Below are 15,924 nucleotides of genomic sequence, written 5' to 3' on the forward strand. Positions count from 1 at the left end.
AACCCTACCTAACCTAACCTAACCTAACCTAACCAAACCTAACCTAACCTAACCTAACCTAACCTATACTTATCTAGTTTGAACGTTAGGACATATCCGTACTGGCCTCGCAATTAGGCCACTTAGGACACCTAGTTTAAAGGCCAATGTGATACTTCCATTTCGTTTTTAATATTTATTCACGAACGGCAAAGTAGCCGACGATAAAAACATAGATAAGAGACCCATGTATTGTCCCTAGTTTAATTTTGCGTGTTTATTCTCTACTGGCCTCTCAAATAGGCCACTACAAACGCTTAGTTCAGAGGCCCGTGTAATTGTCCACGGTTCCGTTTTGCATGTTTATTTTCTAATGGCCTCTCAAGTAGGCCACTACCAACGCCTACTTGAGAGGCCCGACATGGAATTTCACCCGCCTCGCCTAAACCAAACCTAACCTAACCTGTTCTAATCTCGTTTGAACGTAAGGGCATATCTGTACTGGCCTCGCAATTAGGTCTCTTAGGACCCCTAGTTAAAAGGCCAATGTATTATTCCAACATTTCGTTTTGCATGTTCATTCTGTACTGGCCACGCGATTAGAACACTTAAAACGCCTTGTTAAAAGGCCAGTGCATTACCCCATTTCATTTTTCCTGTTTATTCACGAAAGGCTAAGTATGCGCCTCTTTACACTGAAAAAGACAGTAATATAGCAATGTTTTGGAAAAGGCGGCAATTTAAGGTTAGTCAGAAATAATTTGGAAAAGGCGGCAATTTATGGTTAGTCAGCAATATTTTGGAAAAGGCGGCAATTTATGGTTAGTCGGCAATATTTGGAAAAGGCGGAAATTTATGGTTAGTCAGCAATATTTTGGAAAAGGCGGCAATTTATGGTTAGTCAGCAATATTTTGGAAAAGGCGGCAATTAATGGTTAGTCGGCACAATGTAGCAATTCATACTATTTTCTCCATCATAGGTTCCGCTTTTCCTCGTAGGGGGAATACTACTATTTTTACTACCATCCTACTAAAAATTTTACCACTATGGAAAACGGCCTCTAAAATAGGAATGACCCGTTTTAGGTACCTATGACAGTCAACACGAAGAATATAGTCATACTAGAATGATGCTCTTCCTCAGCCGCACCTTTCTTTGGCAATACTGGGTCAACAACCACAGCTGGACTAGATTGTGTGGAGGGAACATTTGTGGCATTTGTGACCAGTTTTTGGTTCTCGGATCTTGATTCAATGTTCGGTAATTATGAGAATTACTGCCTCGCGAGTTGGGAATGCAGAAAGATTGCGAGACTTACCCATTAGTAATGATCGTTGTTAAGGAGGAAGTATCATTATTTTTGGATTTGTCAGATTTATCTTCGAGAGAAGATGCGTTTATATAAGCAATGCTAAAACCGATAGTTAGGTATAATAATATTTTCAAATAATATCGATAAAACATTTTGATTGCGCGATCTTAAAGATTCAATGCCTAATTATTTATTAAAGTAATTAATAATAACTATTGACAAGGCTTAGCTAATAATATATTTATCTGGCACTATTTCCGTTAGAAATGATTTGGTTTTCGTATATTGCGGTATTTATTCACATAATATACATATGTTACGTTATTTTCAAGTTTTTCTTTTAAAAACTTTGATTTAATTAGTTATAATTACGACCATATCGGCATGCATCCGAGATTCCAGAAACCACGTAGTTAATTTGACACCTTAGCAGACGAATTTTCTTGGGAAACAACAGGAAGTCTGCTCTGATTACGTAATGCAAAGATTTATTTCCGGTACCAGGTTGCCGTGTTCCTGTATTTTCAATGTTAAAATAACATGGGAAAAGCTTGACTTCACCCTCCACGGCCGACTGCAAATTTTTGATCCCGACAGTTTCCGGAAATGTGATAGTTTCGCGCCAAAACAACTTCACAAGCAGGCTGGGAAATAAGCATAATTTTTAAACTAGTCCTTGGGACCAGTGACCCCCTAGTTTCCGAAATAATAAACTGGTCTCCAGACTGGTCCCCACCCTTGTTCTCCTATAGATTTGCAATTAATAAACTAGTCATTGGGACCAGTGACCCTCACGTTTTGAATAAAAAAAGTGGTCCAAGCTATTAATAAACTGGTTTTTGACCTGTAAACCTGCCTTATTTCCTAGCCTGTTCACAAGTGCAAATGTTCGCGCCAAAATGGACTTGTGAAGAGTAGCACGTTTCTGTCTCGCGTTTGATAATTATTGAAGCAAGGTACAGTTAATTGTAATTAATTTGTTACTGAAACTTAACAATCTTTTATTTCATATTTAAATTAAATTATAGGAAACCCAGTAAAACTATATCTCCCATATAAATAATATAAAATGAATGTCTTCGAAAACCCAAACACACCTAAAATACGTGATTGTGAAAATTCACCAGGAGCCTATGCTGGTAAAAAAATAAGTCAAAGGGTAAGAAATTAAAATATTTTCATTTATTATAAAATTTACATCTATATACATTTTATTTTACAGATTAAAGCAGAATTACCCAATACACCTTCCTCTAAACAACCAAAATTCAGTAAAAGAAAACTATTTTCCGAAAATAAAGCTTTGGAAGATCAAGAGAATAATGCCTCAAAACCTTCTAAATCAAATTCAACATCTGAAAATGCAACCAAAAACGAATATAATATTGTTCCATTATCTGAAAGACAACAGATAGCTCTTTTACTACAGCTTGGCTCCAATAATGGTAACATACACTTTTAATTAGTTTTGTTTACATTTCCGACGGTATTTCTACCCCTATAACTCACCCCTCCTCCCTCCATGGGGGGGATATATGGAATGCTCCGGGCTACTCTGTTGTACTCTAGAGTAACATTTTTGATTTGTTGACCTTGAGGGGAGAACACGTAAGTGTACTGAGCAGCTCCAGTGTACTCTAGAGTCCCCCCTCCTAGTGTATAAGTTGGTAAGGCGAGGAGGGATCAAAGCTGTGTACCGCGGGCGACAGCTTATCTCCGGTAAAAATGAAATTTCAAATTTTAGCCGAAACTTAAATGGTGATTTCGATTCATTTTTAAGGTATTTACCCCTTTACTACGTTTTAATTCACAACTTCTCTGTATAAAGTGATTTTTTGAACAAAGAAATTCGTAGGCCAAGGCTTAGTGTAGTCCTTCGTTAGGCCTAATTTTTAAAACTGGTTCATTGAGTTGAGAATTTTTTAGGCCTAAAGGGCTCTATTGAACTTAGAATATTTATTACAGGCCCTAAATCCAGTTTCATAACACCTGAAAGAAACGCAGCCATCTCTAATTTGAAAGCTAGGCCTCCTACTCTCAAAGCGCGACATTTAGTTAAAAGGAACAAAAGAGGTGAAACTCCGTTACATCTCGCTGCCATTAAAGGAGATTTTAAGTTAGTTAAACTTTTAATTCGTCAAGGAGCCGAAGTTACGGCTACTGATTTTGCGGGTAAGTCTATATTACTAACCAACTAGAGTAGTTAGGATTGTTTTTGAGATATGACCATGGATAAAGAACGCGCTTGAGGAAATTTGTTTTCACGCTATAGGATAGGCAACTCCCTATCTCGAACGACAGCTTATTCTGTATATACTCTATTACAACATCGGTTGTCAGCACGCGCACAGCTGGGTCTCTATGTAACCTAGCTTTGGACGTGCTGTAAAGCGTTGCCTACGTTAATCAAGGCCTGTGCGCGGTGGCTTCAAAGGGGGGGGACTTTTAAGTAACACGACTTCTTATTTTCTCCCTATTTTACCGCGCGATTTCATTGATAACTGGACCGAAACGCGCGCGAAAATGAGCATTTAAAATTCTAAGCGCGCGAAAATGAGCATTTAAAATTCTAAGCGCGCGAAAATGAGCATTTAAAATTCTAAGCGCGCGAAAATGAGCATTTAAAATTCTAAGCGCGCGAAAATGAGCATTTAAAATTCTAAGCGCGCGAAAATGAGCATTTAAAATTCTAAGCGCGCGAAAATGAGCATTTAAAATTCTAAGCGCGCGAAAATGAGCATTTAAAATTCTAAGCGCGAGAAAATGAACATTTCAAATTTTTTAGGTCCAGCTATTAGCGCCTCAGGTGAAGCTAATAGCGCCTCAGGTGAGAGAATTTGGCAACTTAAATTGCCAAAATAAAAATAAAAATCGGCGTCGTGCACAGGCCTTGATTAACGTAGAGACCAAAAACTTCAGGATTTAAAATATCCGCGAGTTTTTTAGCTGAGTGCACAGACCTCTAGGCCTTAGTTTCAAATAGGTGTAGTAGGTTGTAGGCATTTTCACACGTACTTGAAACTAAGGTCTAGAGGTCCGTGCACTCGAGCTAAAAAACTCGCGGATATTTTAAATCCTTTTGATCCTGAAGTTTTAGTCTCTTGACAGCACGTACAAAGCTACTTTACATAGAAACCTAGCTTTGCACGTGCTGACAACCGATGTTGTAACCGAGTATATACAGAATAAGCTGTCGCCCGAGATAGGGAGTTACCTATCCTGTTGAGTGTAGAGTGAAAACAAATTTCCTCACGCGCATTCTTTATCCATGATATGACCATGGATAAAGGACGCGCTTGAGGAAATTTGTTTTCACGCTATAGGATAGGCAACCCCCTTACTCGAACGACATCTTATAGAGCTATTTCAGTGGGGGAAAAATTTCGTCTGCTACGAAAATTGGGCCTGCCTTTGGCGGACCAGGGCGGCCATTTTGTGCAGATTTTCTCTATGGGCAAATAGCATTGGTGACGTAGCCATTACCCCCTCTGAAATAGCTCTATTCTGTATATACAGCATCGGTTGTCAGCACGCACAAATTTAGGTTACATAGAGATCTAGGTTTGCGCGTGCTGACAACCGATGTTGTAACAGAGTATATACAGAATAAGCTGTCGTTCGAGATCGGGAGTTGCCTATCCTATAGCGTGAAAACAAATTTTCTCACGCGCATTCTTAATCCGTGGTTTGACCTTGTAGGTTGGACAGTTTTACATGAAGCTTGTAATCATGGTTTTTACGATATTGCTCAATATCTTCTAAAATCTGGAGCTGATGCCAATGCTATAGGTTATGATAATTTCACCCCATTACATGATGCAGCTGCTAATGGACATTCTGAAGTAAAATTCACTTTTTTCACGCTTCTTTTGCTTAAACTTACCAACAAATTATTTAGGTGGTAAAACTTCTATTGCAATATGGTGCTGACCCCCTTTTAAAAAACCTCACTTTCAAAACCGCGTCTGATTTAGCGTCTAAAAAGGATATAGTTGATTTAATAGAAGAGCATATTCAAAACAAAGATAAATGTGAGCTTATAGAAATAAAATTGAATGTGAAAGTAGTGGTTTTATTCAATATTACAGGGTTCATACAAACCTGGAAAACAGGGAAAACCTGGAAAAATCAGGGAAATAAATAGTTGACAAAAACCTCAGAAAAATTTCGAATTTTTAGTAAAATTCAGGGAAATCAGGGAAATTTGTTTCAAACAGCTAGGGGCCGAGTAATTAAGCAAAATGTTCGTGAATATTCCCTCCATAGGATTAACATTACACTATACTTTGGAGGCTCATAACCCTGGTTATGTTAGAGATACGGGGATGTCCTTTGATTATGTAATAGTCCTATTTGCCCCCTCTTTCGATAACATTTGATCCATAGGATACTCCATATACGGGAAAAACCTGGAAAACTCAGGGAAGTATATGGGGAAAAGCGTGGAAATCTCAGGGAAATTTGTTTTCCAAAATTTGTATGAACCCTTAATAAACATTTTTATTCAATAAGTGTTTGTTTTAGTTTCAGCTAATTGTAGGTTTTTATCACGAAAAATTAACTCGGAGTCTTCTCAGTCAAGTAGAAGCTCTGACCACGTTGTTGGAACTGGTTTTAGCCAAATTACAATGAGAAAGAATTCCCCGCAAAATCAAGCTTATAAAGGTGCTGAGAAACCCACATCACCGCGTTTGACACTGCGTTTTCAGACAATTAAGACAAAGGATGATAAAAGCCCAGCATCTGGCTCTTTCACCTCTTCCTCAAAAGCCAATGACGTTAGCTCCTCTCAACTTAAATATCCTACTTACTGCGTTACAATGGAAACTCGCGATTCGTTCCAAGCGAAAAAAGAAGATGTCTCAGGAGTTTCCTCTTCCCAAACAAATCCCACTAATCCGGGAGCCATTGTGACCCCCGTCTCTTCATCTTCCACTCCCCAATCAATGAGAGACGAATCCTACGACCCTGTTAGTAGTAGCAGTGGAACGGCTAACACCAATAGCCCCAAAAAAGATGATGATAAAATGGACACTAAAGATGCTGCCTGGAAAAAATTGATCGCTAGTACCAAGGAGGAGGAAGCCTCTGCAAACGCGACTTTGTCAACCTCTGATAAAGCTGATAGCGGTGAAAATAATGGCTCGAAACAAGCCGGTACAAATGTATCGAGTTCCAGGGCTCAAACTGTAAGCACCTCGGAAGCGATGGACTATAAAAGTGATGATGAAAAGGATGAAAGTCCCCGAAAAAGAAGGAAAAGTAGTGATACACCCTCTTCAAAGTCAAATGCGCCCTCCAATCCATTGGCTCAAAGACAAAATCCAAGAGGAACTGGACAAAATATGGTGTGTATAATAACCTTTACCCGAACATCTGACTGAAAAGTCAGTTTTATTCTTTTACGAGCAATGTTTTTAATTTTAGGCAAGATCAGGATCAGAAGCTGATCATTATCCTCCCCCCACTTTACCTTTGGTTGGCCCTCAACGTCCAAATGGAGGAAGTCCCAAGTCTCTGAGCACTTTGGCTTCCAATTCTACTCCCCATAAAAAGAAAGGTCCCGGTTCAAACCCAGAAAGCCCCCCTCAAAATGAAAATGTTGACGCTGATAAGAAAGCTTCCGCTTCAACCTCCTCCTCCTCCAGTTCTTCTGAAACAAGCACTCCAACTTCTCATATTCCAGTTTCGGTTGCGCCTACTGTTCAGTCTTCAGGTTCAACATCTCACGGTGGTTCACCAACTGGCAGTCCACATTCCCCTAAAGTTCCTCCCTTGAAAATTGTCCTGGGAGGTTTAGCCGCTAGTTCCGCCGCTAACAGTGAAACTGAGAATAGAGAGAGGAGTAAAGTTTCGTCTTCAAAACCACTTTTACCTTACGTTATCAGCGCCCCCACGGAGGATGGAGGTTCATCAACACCCGGAGATTCCACAGGAGGAAATTTATCCGAAGAAGGAACCCCAGTCAAAGATGGGAAAGATGGAAACAAAGGTGGTGGTGGTGGAGGCGGTTTTGGTGGAGAATCTGGTTCTGGTTCTGGTTCCAGTTCTAGTTCGGGTTCGACTAACAATACCCCTTTGAAATCAAAGGAAGAGGAAAGATTTCAAAGGGTGACGAGAAGCAGTCAAAGAATGCAAGCCGCTTTAGCTAATGCTAATGGTGGAAACGATTCTGGCGTTTGTTCTTCAAGTAGAAATGATCATTCGGGGGAAAGTTCTACCGAGGAACATAATCAGTCTACCGCTCCTAGTACTTCAACAGAACTTCATCCTCGTAAAAGAAAACTTCGTACAAGGGATAATAACCCGGTATCTAACGCGGATTCGTCGCAAAACAACAACAACAACGCCTCTTCGTCTTGTACGTCTTCCTCTTCATCTTCTCAAAGCTCCTTAGCCGCTGAAGATCAACAATCAGTGCAAAATGGTGGACCGTCAACTCATCCTCAACCTCAACAACAGCAACAACTTTTAAATTGTTATCAGATGTTTCTCAATATTAGGAAACAAGTAATTAATAATTCAGGGTTACTTAATTAATTAATTAATTAAGTTGCCCTGGATTAAATTAAATTATTTTTGTTTAATTAGGTTGATAAGCGCAGGAAAGCAATGTTTGTAGTTCATCCTAAACCTCCCCAAGGTTATAAAGATTATCTTTTGAATCGTTGTTCTTACGTTCTTGAAGGAAATAAAGCCAGTCGTATCTCCGTTCCTACTGTAAGACTAACTAAAGTAGTTAGTTTTAATTTTAATTTAATTATCTACGATTAACTTTTTAAGATTCCACCACCTCAAACTTTAACGCCTTCAATGAAGGAACTTTTCATACAACAAGAAAACGAACGTTATAAACTTCGTTTGCAACATTTAATTGAGAGGGTATTAAATTAATGTTTTATTATTGTTAATTGTTTTTTTAGGTTTGTAATTAACTTTTGTGTCGTCGTTTATTAGGAAAAGTTGGTGTTGTCGGCTGAACAAGAAATATTAAGAGTTCATGGGCGGGCCGCTAGAGCCATGGCCAATCAAACAGTTCCATTGTCAGCCTGCACTATTTTAAAAGACGAGGAAATATACAATAGTATGGAACTGGAACAAGAAGATAAGGATAAGAACGTTAGATCCCGATATAACGGGAGATTGTTCCTTTCCTGGTTGCAAGACGTGGATGATAAGTGGGAAAAAATTAAGGTAATTTTGTTTGTTTATGAATAGGACACAGTAAGCTTTATTTTAATACTTAACGATTAATTGGTATCGTTATGGATTAATTAACGACGTTGACGGCTAATTAACGACGTCGACGGTCAATTATCGACGCCCACCATTAATTATCGACGCCCACCATTAATTATCGACGCCCACCATTAATTATCGACGCCCACCATTAATTATCGACGCCCACCATTAATTATCGACGCCCACCATTAATTATCGACGCCCACCATTAATTATCGACGCCCACCATTAATTATCGACGCCCACCATTAATTATCGACGCCCACCATTAATTATCGACGCCCACCATTAATTATCGACGCCCACCATTAATTATCGACGCCCACCATTAATTATCGACGCCCACCATTAATTATCGACGTCGACGATTAATTAACGACGTCGACGATTAATTAACGACGTCGACGATTAATTAACGACGTCTACGATCAATTAACGACGTCGACGATTAATTACCGACGTTAACGACTAATTTTAACGTTAATGATTAATTAATAACAGGAAGCTACATTGCTTCGTCACCATAACGAAGCTGAATCATTACACGCTGTGCAAAAATTAGACTGGGAATGGAAAATGAAGGAATTAGCCATGTGTGAAGTCAAGTCAACCCCAGTTATAGATGACATTTATGTACCAATGGTACACGTCAGTGACGATTTTGATTTGCTACCCGCTTAGGGAAATTTTGTAGAACATTTTAGACAGTTTTCAACATTATTCCATTATTTTTTCATTGAGGTTGACTCAATTTCTTTTACTATCTTAAAACTATATAATAAAAAAAGGTCTGGTCACACCTATGGACTCTTAACGTAATGTTTTATATAGAGCATGGAGGACTGGTAAATTTTGTGTGACAATGTTCAAGTCATTATAGGATGTCTGTTTTTAATTTTTATTTCTCAATAAGTGAATTTTTATTCGCCAGTTCCTAAGGTTCGGGAACTGGTCAATAATTTTCACCTAATATCATTGGATAATAGGTATGGGAAGTTTACGATGACAGTGAATTAATATTTTTAGCGTATTTGTCTGTTAATGACAACGATAAGTCTTATACTTAAACATTTTTTGTAAATATTTATGCCGAATTTGAATACTATTAAATAAAATGTACATTAAATTATGTGGAGTTTTGAATTATTTGAGCGGTGGGGAAAAGGTGCCGCCCACACGATGTGATTGCGTAATATTTGGTAATCAGGCCAAAGTAAACACCGGCGGGAATTTTTGGTGCGTTCGGTGTAACCTGACGCAATAGTTGATTACCTTGGAAAACTTATAATCAGGGTGTCATTGGTCTTTCCGCTTTTTAAATTGGAACGTAGTGTAGTAGTATAGGGTGACTATCACTTCCCCGAACGTTCGTTTGCCCGAAAAGCCGATCTCATTTCCCCGAATTTAGAGCTCGTTTGCCCGAAAAAAATAGGCGTATTTTGGGGAGGAGCTACCTATAACTCCGAAAAGCTCTCTTTGCGTGGGAAAACTCTCTTTGCCTGGGAAAACTCTCTTTGCCTGGATAAACTCTCTTTGCCTGGGTAAACTCTCTTTACGTGGGAAAAATCTCTTTACGTGGGAAAACTCTCTTTACGTGGGAAAACTCTCTTTGCGTGGGAAAACTCTCTTTGCGTGGGAAAACTCTCTTTGCGTGGGGAAACTCTCTTTTCCTGGAGAAAACTCTCTTTTCCTGGGGAAACTCTCTTTGCCTGGGAAAACTCTCTTTGCCTGGGAAAACTCTCTTTGCGTGGAAAAACGGTCTTTGCGTTGGGAAACTCTTTGCGACTGAGTTTAATGGTTAACCAGCGAACCCTGGTTTTACGTCCAGTAAACACGGCACAGAGTCAATGTCCACGGAATGAACTTCCGGTTCTCGAATCATGTACGCTGTGAACAGGGAGCAGCCTCACTCTTAAATTTAAATTTCTTATAGGAAAGATAGGAATTTTTTTCCGGAATTATAGGATTTTATAGGAGAAAAATGTGTTTTTATAGGAAAATATAGGACTAAAAATGCTCATATATAATACAATTTTGGGGCTTAAACTATGTAGAAAAATCTCAAAAAATAAATAATAACAAATTGGATTTTACTTTGAAAACTCAGAACTTAAAATATAAAAATGCGCGAGCTAAAGTAAAGTTTTTCCATTATATATAAAAAATCCTAAGCGAGCTCGGCAATTTCGGTGTCTATTCAAATGTGATCTCGATAAAAAAAAGCTAAATTTGATGCTAAACTATACGAAAACTTCGACTAAGTCAAAAATATAGGATATTATAGGACCTTTCATTAAATTATAACATAATAAATTGTAGGACAGGTTCAAAAATATAGGAATTATAGGACCGGTGGGCTCCCTGCACTGTGAATTAAACCATTGCCTACGTTAAAAACCGTTAATTAACCGTTAATGTAGGCAACGATTAAACCCGTTGTTAGGGCCTCCTCTTGCTCTGTCGCTTAAGTATAAAAAATTAACCGAAAAGTGAACTCTAATTTGATTAGTACAATCATAGTAAGTATAAAAGATGAAGTACGTTGAAAACGTTTTATTACAAGGTATAAATATATTCTAACGAACCTGGGACCGAATTTTACTTGATGTGTGTAGAAAACTTAAATATAAAACCTTGGATTAATTAACTTATATTGTCGCCCTAAAATTCTGTCTGAACCGCGAAATTTAAAATTTTTTGGAGCTGTAAGGGCTGTTTCAGCCCTAGGCCTAGCATGTCAATTGCATGGAGCAAAAAAAAAAAAAAAGTCCAAGATAAAACCTATGTTTAGTCAAGGTTTAGTTTAATTTGATTACTACAATCATTGTGAGTATAAAAGATGAATTACATTGAAGAATTAGTTTTTTATTACACTACGCATACGGAGTAAATATATACACGAATCAGTTGGCTCTACACGTCAATATAAATTGATAAGATTAACGCATAGATGTAGATTTACATAGGGGATATTGATATATCATAAGTTACATTCCATATCAAGCATACACCCTTGATATTTATTAAATTTTCTTACCTACCTTTTTCTCCATACAGGGTTCGTACGAAATTTTACATTGAAAATCCCTGACTTTTCCAGGTTATCCCTGACCATTTTAAGGTGTTTACCAGAGCCAACTTCATCACACCTGCATTTCTCGAAGCATGGTTTGATATGCCAAACAAAATCCGACTTTTTAGGAGAACGTTTTAAATCCCTGACTTTTTCCCCTATTTTCCATATCCCTGACTTATCCAGGTGCCGTACGAACCCTGCCATAGAGTTCCAGTCTCCAGATGGAATTATTCTATGAACTTTTAACGTGATTAATGAAGTAAAATATTTTAGAAATGATACTATTTACAGGATGAAGTTTTTAAATTATTTCTAGTCATATTTGGTAATAGGCTTGCCAGTGTGGCTAAGGCTCGTTACGGCAAATTTTGGGGATTTAAGTCTCGAGTACTAGGCCTAGTAATAGCCATTATTTAAGATAAAAGTGCATCTTAAGAACTAGGCCATACCTTCATTTATTATTTAGGAGAAAGTTGAATACCATAAGTGTATATCACAACATTATAACATACTTTCTTTACAACATCAAATCTAGGTTAGCATTTTCACCCAGAGATGGTTAAAATGTTTCTAATAAATCTAAAGTTTTGAATAATTGAACTGTAACGAATTTTTTAATATGGGCAGATAACTATCACATCCGGGTGAATTGTATGTAATTTCGAAAACTTAGGTTTGACTCATTATACCCTTTTGCCTTCTTTGTAGCTTTTAGTTAGAGAGAAAATGTACAGGCTTTTATTTAACAATTCATAAACAATGAACCATCCATTGATTATATAGCGTCCAGTCATTGCGTAAAATTTGAAACCTATGGCTCCACTGGCAGTCTGGCACTGTAGATTTGGTAGGGGTAAAAATTTGCACGTGTAAGCATAGAGATTCCTGTAGAGCCCTTAATTAACCATTTTGTATGGTCTCCTCAATCATGGAAGATCTTAATTTTTATCTGCACGTGTACCCTATCTCTAGGATCTTAATTAGAAATTAAGGCCCGCCTTTATGAATCATTAATGGTCGATTTTCAACCTATTCTAGGATGATTATTATTCTAGGAGTAATTAACCATTTTATATGGTATCAATGGCTGTTGAAGATTTGAATTGAACCTGAAAGTATGGACTTATCTCTAGGAAAGTCATGATTATTTAACCTAGCTTTGCAAGATCCATTGAAGCCATGAGAGTTAGCTTCGTAAAGTCCAATGAAGGGTTAAATTGAACCTGAAAGTATGGACTTATCTCTAGGAAAGTCATGATTATTTAACCTAGCTTTGCAAGGTCCATTGAAGCCATGAGAGATGGCTTGGTAAAGTCCAATGAAGGGTTAAATTGAACCTGAAAGTATGGACTTATCTCTAGGAAAGTCATTATGATTAATTAACCTAGCTTTGCAAGGTCCATTGAAGCCATGAGAGATGGCTTGGTAAAGTCCAATGAAGGGTTAAATTGAACCTGAAAGTATGGACTTATCTCTAGGAAAGTCATGATTATTTAACCTAGCTTTGCAAGATCCATTGAAGCCATGAGAGTTAGCTTCGTAAAGTCCAATGAAGGGTTAAATTGAACCTGAAAGTATGGACTTATCTCTAGGAAAGTCATGATTATTTAACCTAGCTTTGCAAGGTCCATTGAAGCCATGAGAGATGGCTTGGTAAAGTCCAATGAAGGGTTAAATTGAACCTGAAAGTATGGACTTATCTCTAGGAAAGTCATTATGATTAATTAACCTAGCTTTGCAAGGTCCATTGAAGCCATGAGAGATGGCTTGGTAAAGTCCAATGAAGGGTTAAATTGAACCTGAAAGTATGGACTTATCTCTAGGAAAGTCATGATTATTTAACCTAGCTTTGCAAGATCCATTGAAGCCATGAGAGTTAGCTTCGTAAAGTCCAATGAAGGGTTAAATTGAACCTGAAAGTATGGACTTATCTCTAGGAAAGTCATGATTATTTAACCTAGCTTTGCAAGGTCCATTGAAGCCATGAGAGATGGCTTGGTAAAGTCCAATGAAGGGTTAAATTGAACCTGAAAGTATGGACTTATCTCTAGGAAAGTCATGATTATTTAACCTAGCTTTGCAAGATCCATTGAAGCCATGAGAGTTAGCTTCGTAAAGTCCAATGAAGGGTTAAATTGAACCTGAAAGTATGGACTTATCTCTAGGAAAGTCATGATTATTTAACCTAGCTTTGCAAGGTCCATTGAAGCCATGAGAGATGGCTTGGTAAAGTCCAATGAAGGGTTAAATTGAACCTGAAAGTATGGACTTATCTCTAGGAAAGTCATGATTATTTAACCTAGCTTTGCAAGATCCATTGAAGCCATGAGAGTTAGCTTCGTAAAGTCCAATGAAGGGTTAAATTTAACCTGAAAGTATGGACTTATCTCTAGGAAAGTCATGATTATTTAACCTAGCTTTGCAAGGTCCATTGAAGCCATGAGAGATGGCTTAGTAAAGTCCAATGAAGGGTTAAATTGAACCTGAAAGTATGGACTTATCTCTAGGAAAGTCATTATGATTAATTAACCTAGCTTTGCAAGGTCCATTGAAGCCATGAGAGATGGCTTGGTAAAGTCCAATGAAGGGTTAAATTGAACCTGAAAGTATGGACTTATCTCTAGGAAAGTCATGATTATTTAACCTAGCTTTGCAAGATCCATTGAAGCCATGAGAGTTAGCTTCGTAAAGTCCAATGAAGGGTTAAATTGAACCTGAAAGTATGGACTTATCTCTAGGAAAGTCATGATTATTTAACCTAGCTTTGCAAGGTCCATTGAAGCCATGAGAGATGGCTTGGTAAAGTCCAATGAAGGGTTAAATTGAACCTGAAAGTATGGACTTATCTCTAGGAAAGTCATGATTATTTAACCTAGCTTTGCAAGATCCATTGAAGCCATGAGAGTTAGCTTCGTAAAGTCCAATGAAGGGTTAAATTGAACCTGAAAGTATGGACTTATCTCTAGGAAAGTCATGATTATTTAACCTAGCTTTGCAAGGTCCATTGAAGCCATGAGAGATGGCTTGGTAAAGTCCAATGAAGGGTTAAATTGAACCTGAAAGTATGGACTTATCTCTAGGAAAGTCATTATGATTAATTAACCTAGCTTTGCAAGATCCATTGAAGCCATGAGAGTTAGCTTCGTAAAGTCCAATGAAGGGTTAAATTGAACCTGAAAGTATGGACTTATCTCTAGGAAAGTCATTATGATTAATTAACCTAGCTTTGCAAGGTCCATTGAAGCCATGAGAGATGGCTTGGTAAAGTCCAATGAAGGGTTAAATTGAACCTGAAAGTATGGACTTATCTCTAGGAAAGTCATGATTATTTAACCTAGCTTTGCAAGGTCCATTGAAGCCATGAGAGTTAGCTTCGTAAAGTCCAATGAAGGGTTAAATTTAACCTGGAAGTATGGACTTATCTCTAGGAAAGTAGTTATGATAAAATAACCTAGCTTTGCAAGGTCCATTGAAGGTTTGAATTTAACCTGAAAGTCTAGACTTATCTCTAGGAAAGTAATTAGGAATTAGTAACCTGCCTTAGCCACCATTTTTGCTCCTTGGTTTATTACGAACTAGGGCTATAAGCCTTACAGTTCAGAATATCACAGTAAAATATTATACATCACATTGTATCATTGTATCACATAATAATAATTATAATAATAATTATAATAATCATAGTAACAGTCAATGACATGGAAAATTTACACGAATAATTACAACATATTTAAGTGAGCGCGAAGTTGAATGATAGTGTTCCAACGTCGATTAAAAAATTTTAATTTTTAACCTGAAAGTATCTTCAGGAAGGTAATTATTAATTACTAACCTGTCTTCGTGAACGCTGAATCAAATGATCCCAATGTCCATTAGTTATTTCTTGAAATAGTTCTTTGTTACCTTCACTTCCCTAGTAAGCACCGCGCCCTAAGCCAAAGCAAGCACAATGGCAATGCGGCAACCGTTGAACCGTCCGTTGCGGTCTCGCTGCTCTCGCAGATTTGAATTTTGACCATACCGAATACTACTACGCTATTGGCTAAATTATAGCTACAGTGCTGCTCCCGGGTGGACGCTTCCTAAAGTGTTGTGAGAAAGGAGCCTGGGTGGTGGGGGCAAGGAGGATTATTCATTCTCCTTGGTGGGGGTTAGGCATTTTTCTTTTTTCCATGTTTTTTCCCTGTCTGTCAACCCCCCAACCACAGTTCCAAATGCCATGATTTATGTCAACCCTAGTAGTTAGTGAACATATGGGGGTTTGTAATTCTTCTCTGCCTTTGCTAGCACTGTCATAATAAATGTCAACTGAAC

At 37.9% G+C, this 15,924-nt stretch overlaps 2 protein-coding genes and 1 long non-coding RNA gene across 4 annotated transcripts in view; 1 reads left to right on the top strand and 2 right to left on the bottom strand.

The window, feature by feature from the left end:
• Nucleotides 1-2,001, bottom strand: part of Nhe1 (Na[+]/H[+] hydrogen exchanger 1) — a 115,251-nt gene extending 113,250 nt beyond the window's left edge. For both annotated transcript variants that reach the window (XR_016371303.1, XM_089848696.1), the window contains exons 1-2: nt 1,299-2,001; nt 1,070-1,224 (exon numbers count right to left, since the gene is read on the bottom strand). Coding sequence is in view for 1 of the 2 variants with exons in the window: in XM_089848696.1 (XP_089704822.1) it covers nt 1,070-1,224; nt 1,299-1,444 (301 nt within the window). In the remaining variant the exon portion in view is untranslated. The remainder of the gene's footprint in view (nt 1-1,069; nt 1,225-1,298) is intronic.
• Nucleotides 2,002-2,148: 147 nt separating this feature from the next.
• LOC149651682 (uncharacterized) lies at nt 2,149-9,663 on the top strand. Its single transcript, XM_089848677.1, has 12 exons — nt 2,149-2,248; nt 2,321-2,451; nt 2,515-2,737; nt 3,258-3,464; nt 4,992-5,134; nt 5,191-5,323; nt 5,817-6,640; nt 6,720-7,802; nt 7,884-8,012; nt 8,076-8,174; nt 8,250-8,486; nt 9,036-9,663. The coding sequence occupies exons 2-12, from the start codon at nt 2,362-2,364 to the stop codon at nt 9,213-9,215; spliced, it is 3,348 nt and encodes a 1,115-aa protein (XP_089704803.1). The 5' UTR covers nt 2,149-2,248; nt 2,321-2,361; the 3' UTR covers nt 9,216-9,663.
• Nucleotides 9,664-11,317: 1,654 nt separating this feature from the next.
• LOC149651683 (uncharacterized) lies at nt 11,318-14,206 on the bottom strand. The gene is made up of 2 exons (XR_016371311.1): nt 14,094-14,206; nt 11,318-13,979 (listed from the first exon to the last, which is right to left on the bottom strand). It is a non-coding gene; the product is annotated as an uncharacterized LOC149651683 (long non-coding RNA).
• Nucleotides 14,207-15,924: the final 1,718 nt, after the last annotated feature.

This window comes from Phalangium opilio, unplaced genomic scaffold, assembly GCF_054372755.1.
Source record: "Phalangium opilio isolate 3A_F unplaced genomic scaffold, DU_Popi_V2 ptg000082l_1, whole genome shotgun sequence".
In the NCBI taxonomy this organism is placed as follows: Eukaryota; Metazoa; Arthropoda; class Arachnida; order Opiliones; family Phalangiidae; genus Phalangium; species Phalangium opilio.